The sequence below is a fragment of the Ogataea parapolymorpha genome, chromosome V (genome assembly GCF_000187245.1).
Source record: "Ogataea parapolymorpha DL-1 chromosome V, whole genome shotgun sequence".
NCBI classification, from domain to species: domain Eukaryota; kingdom Fungi; phylum Ascomycota; class Pichiomycetes; order Pichiales; family Pichiaceae; genus Ogataea; species Ogataea parapolymorpha.
This window is the reverse complement of record NC_027862.1, coordinates 580785-594179: the sequence shown is the minus strand read 5'-3', so window position 1 is coordinate 594179 and position 13395 is coordinate 580785. Positions and strand designations below refer to the sequence as shown.

At 50.8% G+C, this 13395-nt stretch overlaps 8 protein-coding genes across 8 annotated transcripts; 3 read left to right on the top strand and 5 right to left on the bottom strand.

Moving 5' to 3' along the window:
- Positions 1-220: 220 nt before the first annotated feature.
- HPODL_04096 (Polyadenylate-binding protein, cytoplasmic and nuclear) lies at positions 221-2110 on the top strand (the record flags this gene model as incomplete). The annotated part of the gene is made up of 1 exon (XM_014078877.1): positions 221-2110. The coding sequence occupies one exon, from the start codon at positions 221-223 to the stop codon at positions 2108-2110; it is 1890 nt and encodes a 629-aa protein (XP_013934352.1).
- Positions 2111-2281: 171 nt separating this feature from the next.
- Positions 2282-4666, bottom strand: HPODL_04095 (Proline utilization trans-activator; the record flags this gene model as incomplete). The annotated part of the gene is made up of 1 exon (XM_014078876.1): positions 2282-4666. One exon carries the CDS (start codon positions 4664-4666, stop codon positions 2282-2284), a length of 2385 nt encoding a protein of 794 aa, XP_013934351.1.
- A 47-nt stretch (positions 4667-4713) lies between these two features.
- HPODL_04094 (Tyrosine--tRNA ligase, cytoplasmic) lies at positions 4714-5916 on the bottom strand (the record flags this gene model as incomplete). The annotated part of the gene is made up of 1 exon (XM_014078875.1): positions 4714-5916. The coding sequence occupies one exon, from the start codon at positions 5914-5916 to the stop codon at positions 4714-4716; it is 1203 nt and encodes a 400-aa protein (XP_013934350.1).
- Positions 5917-5989: 73 nt separating this feature from the next.
- HPODL_04093 (glutamine amidotransferase subunit pdxT) lies at positions 5990-6742 on the bottom strand (the record flags this gene model as incomplete). Its single annotated transcript, XM_014078874.1, has 1 exon — positions 5990-6742. The coding sequence occupies one exon, from the start codon at positions 6740-6742 to the stop codon at positions 5990-5992; it is 753 nt and encodes a 250-aa protein (XP_013934349.1).
- Positions 6743-6920: 178 nt separating this feature from the next.
- HPODL_04092 (Pyridoxine biosynthesis protein pyroA) lies at positions 6921-7841 on the top strand (the record flags this gene model as incomplete). The annotated part of the gene is made up of 1 exon (XM_014078873.1): positions 6921-7841. The coding sequence occupies one exon, from the start codon at positions 6921-6923 to the stop codon at positions 7839-7841; it is 921 nt and encodes a 306-aa protein (XP_013934348.1).
- A 16-nt stretch (positions 7842-7857) lies between these two features.
- On the bottom strand, positions 7858-9144 carry HPODL_04091 (putative vacuolar membrane protein; the record flags this gene model as incomplete). The annotated part of the gene is made up of 1 exon (XM_014078872.1): positions 7858-9144. One exon carries the CDS (start codon positions 9142-9144, stop codon positions 7858-7860), a length of 1287 nt encoding a protein of 428 aa, XP_013934347.1.
- Positions 9145-9272: 128 nt separating this feature from the next.
- HPODL_04090 (uncharacterized protein) lies at positions 9273-11408 on the bottom strand (the record flags this gene model as incomplete). Its single annotated transcript, XM_014078871.1, has 1 exon — positions 9273-11408. The coding sequence occupies one exon, from the start codon at positions 11406-11408 to the stop codon at positions 9273-9275; it is 2136 nt and encodes a 711-aa protein (XP_013934346.1).
- A 173-nt stretch (positions 11409-11581) lies between these two features.
- On the top strand, positions 11582-13384 carry HPODL_04089 (Ubiquitin-like-specific protease 1; the record flags this gene model as incomplete). The annotated part of the gene is made up of 1 exon (XM_014078870.1): positions 11582-13384. One exon carries the CDS (start codon positions 11582-11584, stop codon positions 13382-13384), a length of 1803 nt encoding a protein of 600 aa, XP_013934345.1.
- Between the last annotated feature and the right edge of the window lie 11 nt (positions 13385-13395).

Genomic DNA, 13395 nt, shown 5'->3' with positions numbered 1-13395 from the left:
TCTTTCTAAACTACCAGTCTTTTGACCTTTAAACAAATAAATTATACATCCATCGCCAAGTTTGCTTTGACAAAAGTAAAACTAGGAGTATAATTTACGCTTTCCATCAAAAAAGTACAAAAAAAAGTCAAAAAAAACTCGAAAAACTCAAAATATCAAATCATCTTTTGAACCCTTTCACCAGCGTTCAAATTTTGTCTGATTTATAACAGTTCGCATCATGTCATCGGCAGAAATTAACCAAATCACCGAGCAGGCTGAAAAGTTGTCTGTTGCCGACCCAGCAGCTGCTGAGACCCCAGCCACCACCGCCGAGGAATCATCAACCGCTGAATCAACCCAGAACTCGGAGACCCTGGCTTCCCTCTACGTGGGAGAGTTGGACCCATCTGTCACCGAGTCTGACTTGTTTGAGGTCTTCTCGCCTATCGGACAAGTCTCGACCATCAGAGTCTGCAGAGATGCCGTTTCCAAGCAGTCCCTTGGTTACGCTTATGTCAACTTCCAGAGCCACGCCGACGGTGAGAAGGCTTTGGAGGAGCTGAACTACACCCCAATCAAGGGCAAGGCCTGCAGAATCATGTGGTCTCAAAGAGATCCTTCTCTCAGAAGAAATGGCTCTGGTAACATCTTCATCAAGAACTTGCACCCTGCCATTGACAACAAGACCTTGCACGACACCTTCTCTGCCTTCGGTAAGATCTTGTCTTGTAAGATCGCCACCGACGAAAACGGAAACTCCAAGGGTTTTGGTTTCGTCCACTACGAGGAGTCTGAGTCTGCCAAGGCTGCCATTGAGAACGTCAACGGTATGCTTTTGAACGATCACGAAGTGTATGTTGGTCCTCATCTTGCCAAGAAGGACAGACAGTCGAAGATGCGCGAGCTGATCGCCAACTTCACCAACGTCTACGTTAAGAACATCAACCTGAACTGGGACGAGGACAAGTTGAGAGAGACTTTCAGCCCATTCGGTACCATCAGCTCCATCTTCTTGAGTAAGGATGAGTCTGGAAAATCCAGAGGTTTCGGTTTTGTCAACTTCGAGAAGCACGAGGATGCGGTCAAGGCTGTTGAGGAGCTCAACAACAAGGATATTGACGGGCAGAAACTTTACGTTGGAAGAGCGCAGAAGAAGAGCGAGAGAATGGAGTCTTTGAAGCACCAGTACGAGGCTGCCAGACAGGAGCAACTGAACAAATACCAGGGCTACAACCTGTTCGTTAAGAACTTGGACGACTCTATTGACGACGCCAAATTGGAGGAGGAATTCAAGCCATACGGCACCATCACTTCTGCCAAGGTGATGCTTGACGATGCCGGCAAGTCTAAGGGTTTCGGTTTCGTCTGCTACAGCTCTCCGGAAGAGGCTACCAAGGCCATCACCGAGATGCACCAGAGAATGGTGGCCGGAAAGCCATTGTACGTTGCTCTTGCCCAAAGAAAGGAGGTGAGAAGATCTCAGCTTTCGCAGCAGATCCAAGCCAGAAACCAGATGAGAATGCAACAGGCTGCTGCTCAGGGTGGCATGGGTCAATTTGTTGCACCTATGTTCTACGGCCAGAACCCAGGCTTCCTTCCGCCGGGAGCCAGAGGCGCTCCATTTGCTGCCCCAGGCCAGCAAATGATGATGCAACAGGGCATGCCAAGACCTGGCCAGGGTGTTCCAGTGAGCCCAGGTCAATTCAGAGTGGGTCCTAACGGACAGCCTGTGCCAATGTACATGCAACCGGTTTTCAACGAGTACCCACAGAACGGTAGATTGCCTCAACAAAGATACTATCAAGGTGGAAGACCAGGCCAGCAGCCTCCTCAAGCGGGACCAAGAGGCAAGCGCGAGGACGGTGCTGTTCCATCGCTGGCTCAGGTTCTTCCCCAGTTCCCTCCTGAGCAGCAGAAGAGAATGCTTGGAGAGGAGCTATACCCACTTATTGTCGCCACTGGTAAGGCTCAAGACCCAGAGGCTGCTGGTAAGATCACCGGTATGATGTTGGAGATGGACAACCAACAAATCCTGGCTCTGTTGGAGGACAGAGACTTGTTCAACAGCCAATTCGAGGAGGCGCTATCTGCCTACGAGGAGTACAAGAACAAGGAAGCCAGTGCCTGAATTTGGTCGATGCAGGCGCTCTTTGCATTTGCTAGCAGAATGAATGTGTACCACGGTTTATACTGCTTGAGTGTCCGTTTATTTAGTTCTATTGGTTTTGTTCCGCTTTATAGACTACAATGTAGTTACTATGGAAGTATTAAACACCCAAGAGTATCAGGTCTCGGAATATCAAATTCTGCTTAAAATATTAAAGTCTGTTTCTGCGTCCCCGGCCAGCCAGACGGCCTGGTTCGTCACGTCTCTCCACAGCTCTATGTCTTCAGAGCCTGCTACCATATTTGCGAGATCCGGCACGTCGCTGAGCGGCGCCATTGACGGCAGCAGCGACGGCGAGAAGAACTGGCTCTGGCTCTGGCTCGGAGCTTCCGACACCATTGGCGATAAGGTGTCTCGGAACAGATGGTTTCGAAGACCCGTTTCGCCCAGATGCAGACTCGAGTCCGGCCGGCTAAGCGAGGGGCCCCTATTGGATGGGTCGTGATCGAAGTCGGGCGTTGGCGCGTCGACGTTGTCTGTGTGTTTTCTGACAAGCTCTAAGTTGCGGCCGTTGAAATCCAGCAGGGTCATCAGTTTGAGGATCTGATCGCGTCTGAGCGCCGCCGGGTGGTTGCCGAGGTTGCGCATCTTGGTGAACATGACGAGGGCGTGGTCCAGGTGCTCGAGCGTGGCGTCGTGCACGCCAAACGTGGCGTTGAACAGCACAAGCGTTGCCGTGGACGTAAATAAGTACTCTCTGTCCATGTAGCCAAACAGCGCAAGCATGTTTTCCGGCACGAGCGCCCAAAGCGAGCGGATGGTGTTGATAGAGGCCTGGAACGAGGCGTTGAGCAGAGTCAGCACCGTGGACGAGTACTTGGTGAGGTCTAGAAAGACGCCATTTTTCGGGTTCTGAGCGCGCAAGTTCACAAGCACGAAATGGAATAGCAGCGGCCGCACCGCCAGGTTGATACCCTGGAAGTACTCGGTCATCATGTTGACGACGAGCCTGCTGACGTTGATCTCTGGCTGCTGGAAGTCGCAGTTTACGTAATCGGGCAGTTGTTTTTTCCAGTTGAACAGGCTCACCACGAGCTCGTGCACGATGGGCAGGATGTTGCTGGACGGCTGGCGCGTGTACAGCCTGCGGAGGATGTTTGCGTTGATCTGGGTGATTTTCACACAGTTGCGAATAAACTCTGCCTCGGGGAAGATGTAGTGTTCGCAGCCTGGTGGAGGATTCGACATGTCGAAGTCGTCGGGCAGCTCTGTGGAGATGTCGTCGTCGGTGAGCGAGAGCGGCAGCCCAGCTTTGGATGCCAACATCCGCTCAAAAATGTACACGGTCCACCAGAGTCGGCGACGATGCTCGAGCTCGTACCGATTGATGGAGTCTTTTCCGACATCGACGTGGAAGCCAAGGATCAGCGATGCGCGTAGCGCTATTCCAAAGTAGAAGTACGACGAGATCGTGCAGTCAGCCACCTGCAGGTAGAATGCGTACAGCAGCAGCACCTCGATGCCGCCTTTTTTAGCGCAGTTATCGATGGCTCCGCTGGAGAAGAGCGCGGTGAAAAGCTCGCTGGCCTGTAGGAAAAACCCCGAGCCTGGCAGTCGTGGCGACTTAGCCAGTTTCTGTTTCTTGCGCTTGTCGTTCAGCTTGTATCCATTGAGATCGTTCACTGTCCCTAGATATATTTCTCCCACCGCAAAAATAAGCAGCACTTTGCAGAACCAGATGGTTTCCAGTACAGACTCGTCCTTGCCGTCTCCGCCGAAATCCGGCTTGGGCCCACTCCCGTCGTCGTTGTAGATCCGTCGCAAGTTCTCTTTCACCAGTCCCTCGTTGAAAAAGTAAAAACACCCGTCGTTGTACGAAATAAATGTGTCCACCAGTAACATCGCGTAGCTGTAGCTGGGCAGCGCAAAATTGACGTTCGTGCCCGACCGCGACGGTGTTTGTCCCAGCATGATTCTGTACGCGTTGCCCTCGCGTTCCAGCACAGTGTCGCCCATTGAGCCCAGCTCCGGGGCGTCCAGCGATTGTGAGCTGCGGCTCTTCATTAGCGGGGCCATAAGTCGGTTGATCTCCAACCCGAAAAGAGTCATCGACGAATTGCCGATATAGAACCCCTCGCCCGTGCGCGAATGCACCATACTACCGTACTTGTCCAAAAATGGCGGGATCACCTCGCTGCCCTTGTGTTCTGTTTTGTTTTCGTGGTTCAGCAGCTGGTTTATATTCATATTGGTGGAGCTCGTGACCGGCTGCTTGAACAGCGACTCTGGCTCAGTATTCTTCTGCTTCGCCACGGGGTCCGCAGAGCCCGTCTTTGTGGCGCTGCGTAGCACAGCGTTTTCAATTTTGAGTCGCGAGATCTCGTCGTGCAGCTTGCTTAAGTATTTCATCGATATCACAACCTTGGCCTCTCCCTCGGTATACTCACACGCGGAGTTCGCCGCTGCACACCGTTTGCACGGCGGACCCTCGCCATCGCACTTGATGTGCCGTTTGCGACACCGTTCGCACGCGATGTTCGACCGTTTTGGCCGACCCGTCGAGTCTTCTGCGGCCATAAATTGGAGATAGGTAAATTTTTTATTATCTACACAGCCCTTAGATTCTACTGCAGAGCCGTCTGCTCGAGCTTCTGGGCCGTCTCGGCCACCTTGTCGTCGCTCTTCTCGCCGCCCTTGGCGCCAGGGTACTTGGAGCCCCTGTCCTTCACTTTTTTCGTCTTTTTCTTCTCCTGGACCGGGGCAGGATAGCCCTTCTGCTGGGCCTCCTGGAACTCTGGCGACTCGTTGAAGTCCTTGATGATTGGGGCCAGCAGCTCGTTGATGGCGTCAGAAACACCGGCCTTGAGGTCAACGGGACTCAGCTGCTCGTCCTTGAACGCCTGCTTGAGCTCCTCAAACGAGTTGTATGTTATATCTCCGCCGTATTTTTCTGGTCTCTGAACATGGAATCTAAATTTGTCTTTGCCGTTTTTGAGCTCGTAAATTGGACCAAGAACGTACTCCACAAAGGACAGAAGGCCGTTCTGTTCGACGTTGCCCGGGGCACAGAACGCTGCGCCGATCTTCTTCTTGACCACCTTTGGCTCGTCCAGAACGTCGATCTTCGAGTTGGGGTCCGACGCAGACATCTTTCCGCCCTGGCCAAGACCAGGCACCATAGGGTTCATCAAATGCGCTCTTTTCTTGTAGCCCAGAGTCGTCAGGTTCTCCTCAGCCAGCGTGAAGATTTTTCTCTGGTCCACACCTCCGAATTGGGCGTCGCAGCCCAAATACTCCTCGTCTAACGCCTGCATCAACGGGTAAATCAGACCAGATAAGAGCGGGTTCTCGACCTGTTTGACAACCTCGGCACCGGCTCTCTTGGCGTCGTGCGTCGTCACAAAGTTCGACAGCTTGAACAGGTCCATTGTGTACTCCGGCTTCAGCTGGTACTCTGAGCCGGTCACAAACCGCAGCTTTTCAATTGGCACATTAATGGATTTTAAAATACTCTTCACCACATACTCGTAGTACTTGGCTCTGTAGCTGACCACCTCCAAAGGAGCCTTCATGTTGTCCAGAAAAGCGTGTAGGTCGGCCAGCAGCACGGTAACCTCGCAGCCGGCCTTGAGGAAATGGGCCAGCTTGGTCATAGGAACAAAGTAGCCGCAGTGAGGTTTTCCCGTAGGAGCAGTTCCCCAGTAAACTTTCAGCGGCCGCTTTTCCTCTTCCAGGACATGCTTGATGATCTGCGGATTTAGCACCTCCTGGAGGTTTTTTGTAATCCACTCGAACTGTTCTTGAGGATCGGTCACAACTTCGGACATGACTAAATGCTTCAATTTTTCGACAACTTTTTTTGGAATTATATATATATGTATCGCTTTCGCGAATTTTATTTTATGCGTCGATCGACCGCTTCAAAACAAATTCGTCTACAAACCACTTGTGGAACCGGTAGTCCTGCACCAGCTCGGGGTGGAATGACGTGCCAAGAATGTGACCTTGTCGAACAGCAACAATCAGTGTCTTTCCATCTTTTTCCACCTCTGATAGGACCTCCACGGAGTGATTATTGGCCTCGAACACTTCTGCCACCACAGAGCTTTTTGTGCCAACGGAAGGCTTTTCGCTCAAAATTCCAGTCACAACTGGCGCCCTGATAAACACGCATTCGAAAGATCTCACGCTTGATTCTTGAAAGCTAAGAACCTGGGTAAATGAGTCAACCTGGCGTCCAAACGAGTTGCGTTCAATTGAGACGTCCAGACCGCCAAGAACCTTAAACTTGCAATCCCCCAGGTCAACCTTGGTGTTGGTAACCTGGTTTGCTATCAAGATCAAGCCAGCACAAGTTCCCCAGACACCAACCTTGCCTGATTGGATTAGTTGGGCTAGAGGTCCAAACAGCCCGCTGTGCTGCAGCAGCAGCGACATGGTAGTGGACTCGCCGCCAACCAAAATAATACCGCTAAGGCCGTCTAAATCCTTTGGCTGCTTGACTTTTCTTGCAGAAAACTGGTAGTGGCTATATTCCGGAGCAGAATTCAGGTCTGTGAATAACACATTTAAATGGTCCAAATGCTCCCTGAAAGAGCCCTGGACAGATAGAACGCCGACAACTATGTGCGTCTTCGAGTCTTGTTGAGTCATTGGCGCAACTGGGCGGGGTTGTCGCTATTTATGGTGCTGCCCTCTCGCAAACCCGAATGTGGAAAATCGCGATATCGGAAACTTTTAAAATCCCCTCTCAAAGTAAATATGCACGCTGCAGGACATGTTTAAGATATAATTATAAAAGACCTGCTCCCCAGCCCTCTCCCCTCAACAAATGTGTGCATCCGATTTCCAAAAGAAGGCCGGTCTGGCCCAAATGCTAAAACAGGGCGTTATCATGGACGTCACAACCGTCGAGGAAGCCTTAATTGCCGAGGAAGCAGGCGCTGTTGCGGTGATGGCTCTCGAAAGAGTGCCTTCCGATATCAGGAAAGAAGGTGGTGTTGCTCGTATGTCTGACCCTCATATGATCAGGTCCATCATGGATGCTGTGTCGATTCCGGTCATGGCCAAAGTCAGAATTGGACACACGGTGGAGGCAGAGATGTTGGAAGCTCTGGGCGTCGATTTCATTGACGAGTCGGAAGTCCTCACCGTCGCGGACAGAAAGTACCACGTGGACAAAGACGACTTCAAAGTGCCTTTCGTTTGCGGAGCAAAAGACCTCGGCGAAGCTCTTAGACGCATTGTAGAGGGAGCGGCCATGATCAGGACCAAAGGTGAGGCCGGAACAGGCGATGTCAGCGAGGCCATCCACCACATTCGCAAGATCAGAAGCGAAATAGACGATGTGATGGCCAATTGCTCCGTTCTGCTAGAAAATCCCAACGACAAGTCCGGTCTTCAGCATTTGAAGGGGTTTTCGGAAAAGTTCAGAGTGAGTGAGGACACTATTCTGGAGCTGGTCAGAAACGCGGGCAAGTTACCCGTCGTGAACTTTGCCGCGGGCGGGATCGCAACGCCCGCCGATGCTGCTTTGTGCATGCGTCTGGGCTGCGATGGAGTGTTTGTTGGATCTGGAATTTTCAAGAGCTCCAACCCTGCCAAGCTGGCTAAGGCAATTGTCGAGGCGGTGCACTGGTACCTTGAGCCGGAGCAGATTCTCAAAGCGAGCTTCGATCTCGGCGAGCCGATGCGTGGCATCCAAGTGAGCGGCCTGAAAGAGGAGGAAAAACTGTCTGTGAGAGGCTGGTAGATAAATTCAATATAATCTATGTGTATTTTCTCAGGTTCTGGTCGAGCGATGCGGAAGCGTAGATGTTGCGTGGGGGAGCGCGGTCGACAAGCAGCGTGCGCTCTATCGAGTTGTCGCTCGGCTTGCGCGAGGAGTAGGTGCTCGATTTGGAGACGTAGATGTCCTGTCCGTGGGGGTCGAAGTCGGTCATAGTGGAATTACTGAGAGCCAGCTCTTGCGGATACGGGATATCAAGCTTCTCTGCCAGGGCCCGGTTATGTTTGGTCTGCGAGACGTTGATCACCTCGTTGAAAGGATCTTCGGGGAAGCTGGGGAGAGAATCGGACGAGTTGTTGGTCGATTTGAACGGATCTCTGGCAAAAACCGGTTTCTGCAGCGAGTCCTTGGAGAAGTTGTCGTAGGCGTCTCTGAAGGGCAGAGACTCTTTGGTGAAAGATGCAGGCTTTTCAGCCAGGTCTGCCCTGTCCTTGTACTCCCGATAGTGGTTTCTCCGTAGCTCTTCCTCGTGTTTTTCGTACAGCTCGATCACGCTGTCGGCCACTAAGCGTCGACAGTATTTTCTAAACGTGGTTCCGTGTCTGGAGTGGACCTTGCTGACCACAAAGAACGAGCCAATGATCACGCAGATGTACTTGGCCGTGAAAATCACCCACACAATAAAGGAAAACGTCATGAATGATAGAAGCACAGCCTCGCGTTTGTTGGTCTGCGCAATAGCCACCACGACGTTGACAATCTCGCTCGACGTGAACGAGTTTGAGATCGAATAGGCCACCGTCGCGCCGTTCAGAATCTGTCTCGGAGTATCTGCCAGAAGCCACAGGTAGATGGAAAAATAATAGGAGCGGTATGTGGTGAGAGAGAACCAGTCGAAGAACGACTTGGTGGTGGATCTCTCGTAAATGCAAAAACGTTCGTAGGACTTTAAGGAGTTGATCTGGCGGGCGACATCGTTCAGATGCGACCGCACAATGCTGTTGGTTCGATAGATGTGGATTCCGTACCACCAGTTGGCTATAAGCCATGTCATGGAGATGCCAATACACGTGGTGAAAATTATCCTATAGGCCAGCAGAGGCACATAGCTGATGGCGTGGTAGCTGTCCCAATCGTTCAGAGCGTAGATCTGCACCAGAGTGTATATATCTGAGGCCAGGAACCCGAAACTCAGACAGATCTCGGTGAGCATGATCAGGTAGCTGACCAGAGTCCAAAAATTGAACACCCTGTAGTCGTGCTCCTCTGCCAGGTCCTCAAAGGTGATCTCCTCTGTCTTCACAGACCCGATCTTGAAAGAAGACATTTTGGAACACGCTTTTCGCAGAAACCTTTTATTTACTCCTTTTTTTATAGCTTCATCATTCTTGTTTGGGAATTGTCTCAAACGGTCTGCACTGCCAATCTATTATTTTCCGCGAACTAAAAATAAACCTAAAAAATATCGTCAAACACGCGAACTGCCTGGCTGTCGGCCAGCTCCACACATTTTGTAAGACACCTCTCCTGGTTTTCACGGTCGCCTGTCAGCTCGTAGATGTGTGCCAGGTCGTAGTAGATGTCGCTGATCTGGAAATACTTGTAGTTTGTCGTCAGCGATTCGAGATAGTTCTTGCATCTCGAAATGGCAGCCATGCGGTCCACGTCGCTAATAAACACCGAATTGTCGTTCGCAAAAAGAACTAGGTTCGAAAAACCCAAAATACCCTCCACATTGCCGTCCTCCTTCAGGTCCAGCGATGCCTCCAGCTCCTGAAGAGCTCGCTTGTTGTTCAGCCCAATGTACAGCTGGCCCAGCCGAGCATGTGTGAGATACGTCTCAGATTGCACAGAGACCGCCTCTGCCACGCTGCCCTCTGCGTCATCCACCATGTCCTGTTTTTCAAAGAGTTTGGACGTCCACAGCCAAATATCGTGCACCATTTTGGTTTCCTGCGAGTTCAAATTGTTAGTCACGCGCACGGTAGCCGGTTTTTTTCCTCGACCAGACTTGATTTTGCGGAGGATGTTTTTCTTGCCGTTTTCAGACACCTTCTCGGAAACCTCCTCGACGGCTGCGGAGTCGCCCGGGCTGATCTCTGACCCAAACAGCTGATGAACAACCTCAAAAAACATAGGCATGCACTCAACCGCCTCGAACGTGTCCTGATCGGCCCCCACGAGCGTGATGTAGGTCATGAACATCTGCAGAATGTCCCATTTGCGCGAGCTGCTCAATTCGGCAGGGTCCGTCTCGGCAAGTTGTGATTTTAAGTTGAGTATCACCTCAGAGCTGATTTTCAGCGCTTTATCCAAATTTTCCTCCGTAGCTGAATACACTAGAGTGATCATGTTGAGATACTGGATATTATCCGGGTCGTGTTTGATTGCAATTTTGAGGTTCTTGATGGCATCTTTCAGTCTGCCCATTTTGATCAGTGAGAAAGAGTAATCGAAATACCACCGGCCTATCTGTGTATCGTTGGGCTGGTGTGCTGGCAGACTCTGAACAAGCTGAACGGCATGCTCAAAATATTTCAGCGTGTTGCTGAGCCGCGAGTCCAGTATTTCCTTGGTCACTGTGTTGGTGTGGCACAGCTGCTGTGAGATTTTACCGAGCATGTACCAGATTAAGGCCAATTTGCGAGTCAGCAGCACAGTATATGGTCCCTCTCCTAACATCTCTATAAGGTCCTTTTCCACCATGTTTCGAAGGTCGTTGTACCAGACGACCACCTGGTCGTATAAGTTGCGCTGCAGCTTGGTTGAGACGAGATATCCCAACACACTGCTCGAAAGATCTATGGTTTCGAAAATATCAATGTGGCCGCCAAAATTCTGCACTGTCCGCTCATGGTTGTAGCCCAGATACACTCTGTAGGCTGGCACAAGCGTATCTATGTCGTTTTTCTGTATAGATGCCAGACACCACAACTTCATCAGTGGTATGTTCTGGTAGGACTTGCGCAGACCTTGTTCAATGATTGTGTCCACAGGAAAGTCCTGGCGGTGGTATTGGTAAATGAAAATGACGGTATCTATGAGCAGGTCAATTTCGTGGTTCGACTCGGTAGCTTTGGGGAAACTTAGCTTGGACAGCCGACTCATGACGGTGTGTTCGAACGAAGACTTGACTTCGTTGGAATCTCCCAGCACTCTGAAGGCGAGCAAGTGCTGGACCATGGCACCAAATGTGGTCAACGTACTATCTCCCGCAAGTTTCGCAAAAACCGAGTCGAATTGCTGTTTGGTGGTCACATTGGCAAACTTCTCGGCTGCCAGCCTGGCCAGAGTTTTATGCAGACAGTCCCAGGCCACCAGGTTTGTGCTACTTGGATACCTGTCCACGTGATTGATCCAGACACGGAAGTACTCGTCCAGTTTTTCTGACACCAGCATCATCTGCAGAAATGCCATGACATGGATCTCTTCGACGGAGCTCTCTTTGAACAGCTGTACAAAGCCTGCGCTGCCGTCGTTTAAGAGCGACGACTCGGACACTTCATGGCCCAGCTGATCTATCGACGCCTGGTTCGACACCGCGCCGGCTATGCGGCGCGTCGCGTTGTACTGGTCTGTCTCAACCGTCATAAAATAATATTGAATGAAATAACAAACCTCTATTTTGTACTTCCATACACCGATTTATTTTTGCTGAGATAAAAAAAAAAATACTGTAGCTTGATATATCACAAGTGATGTGTCATAGTGTCGCACTATAAGACAGAAAGCTTTGGACACCATAAACATAAACAATTGGTAGTATGCCGGATTTCAACGACATCAACGCGAAAATCGGCGGCGGACGGCATACAAGCGACGAGAGTAACTTCCTGGCTTCAGGCAGGGACTTCTCGATGTTCTCTCGTCTCCCGTCCTCTGCCCCATCGTTCACATACAGCAACCTGCCCAGCTTCCGCAACGCCAGTAGCCTGTACGAGCCACGGCAACTTTCGGCCAACTCCAACACGGGCAGTATTCCTTTTGTTCCTCGAGAGTCCATGTTGAACGATAACTTTGCCCCGTCGTCGCGCATTCCCTCATTCCCTCAGCGTCCGGCGTTTGAGAGCAAAACAATCAACCCGCAGAAACTGGCTAATCCGGCCAAGCGCGACCACAGTGTACCGGAAACTGACATTATCGATTTCTTGAGGTGTCTTTTCATAATCTTGTACGAGCTCGGCAAGAAAACCGCTCTTTGGGTGGTCTTCTTCCTCATCATCGGCGGAAAACACCTGATCAGGCTGATTGAAAGAATCCCTACGCCAGAAGCCGCTAAAAAGGTGGAAAGCACTCCGATCAAGCGCGAGGTGGACGGAATAGCTGAATTGTTTAACAAGCTGGTTCCCGCTAGCGTTTCCACCCCGATGGAAGGATCTGAAGTTAAGAATGTGGACGATAGCATCGTTGTTAGCAGGAAAAGCAAGATCGGTCAGCTGGCCAGCAAGCTGAACGAGTCCAAGGACGACGCTCCAGCGCGCGACTACGGAACATTTTTCTATAAGCCAAAGAACGTGCGATCAAATCTGAATATTGAGGCTATGTTTCTCAAATCAAACTTTGGCCGGCCAGAGACTTACAAAGAACAAAAGGAGCAAAAGCCGTACGACGCGGATTCTGAGTTAAGGAACAGAGCGTCTCAATTGACAAACTCCATCAAGAAAATGTTCCCGCTGGAGGAGGACCGGAAGCGCGACAGGAGAGCGTCTCGGTTTAGAGACCTAGAATGGCTGAAAAAGGATAATGTCGACTATGTGGAGAACCTGGAGTCCACAGAGCTCTTCAAGGAGTACCAGAAGATCATGCAAGAGCGCACCAAGATGCAGGAACTGATTAAGCTCACCAAGTCCAGAGACTATGCCAAAGTGAAACCCTTGAGCGCCGACCAGCTGGCCACGGTGGAAAAGTTCTGGAGAAGCAGCAATCCGCAGCTCCTGGTGTGCAGTGCGTTCAACATCGACATATACACCAGAGACTTGAAGACGCTGTGCGACAGGAAGTGGCTCAACGATAACGTGATTGATTTTTATATGAGCCTGATCAACGAGCGGGCAAAAAGCCATCCAACGACATTACCGCAGATCCACATTTTCTCGACCCATTTCTACTCGAATTTATCTACCAGAGGATATAACTCGGTGCGGAGATGGACCAAGCGTGCCAAGGTGGACGTCACCAAGTTGGACTACATTTTTGTGCCAATTAATCTGAACCAGTCGCATTGGGCGCTGGGCGTCATCAATAATAAGGAAAAAGCGTTCCAATACTATGATTCTCTCTATGGAAGCGGCGACGATATATTGTACAACTTGGAGGACTATATGGTGAACGAGACAAAGAAGCTGTATGGAGACTCGATGAACGGCATCGATTATTCGCTATACGACCATTTCGACTCCATGAAAACGCCTAAGCAGGAAAACGGTTTCGACTGTGGGGTGTTCATGTGCACGGTTGTCGACTATGTCTCAAGAGAGCGCCCGCTGCTATTTTCGCAGTCGGACATGAAGAACTTGCGAAGACGGATGGCGTATGAGATATGTATGAAAAAGCTGATCGACCACTAGAGAGGCTGATA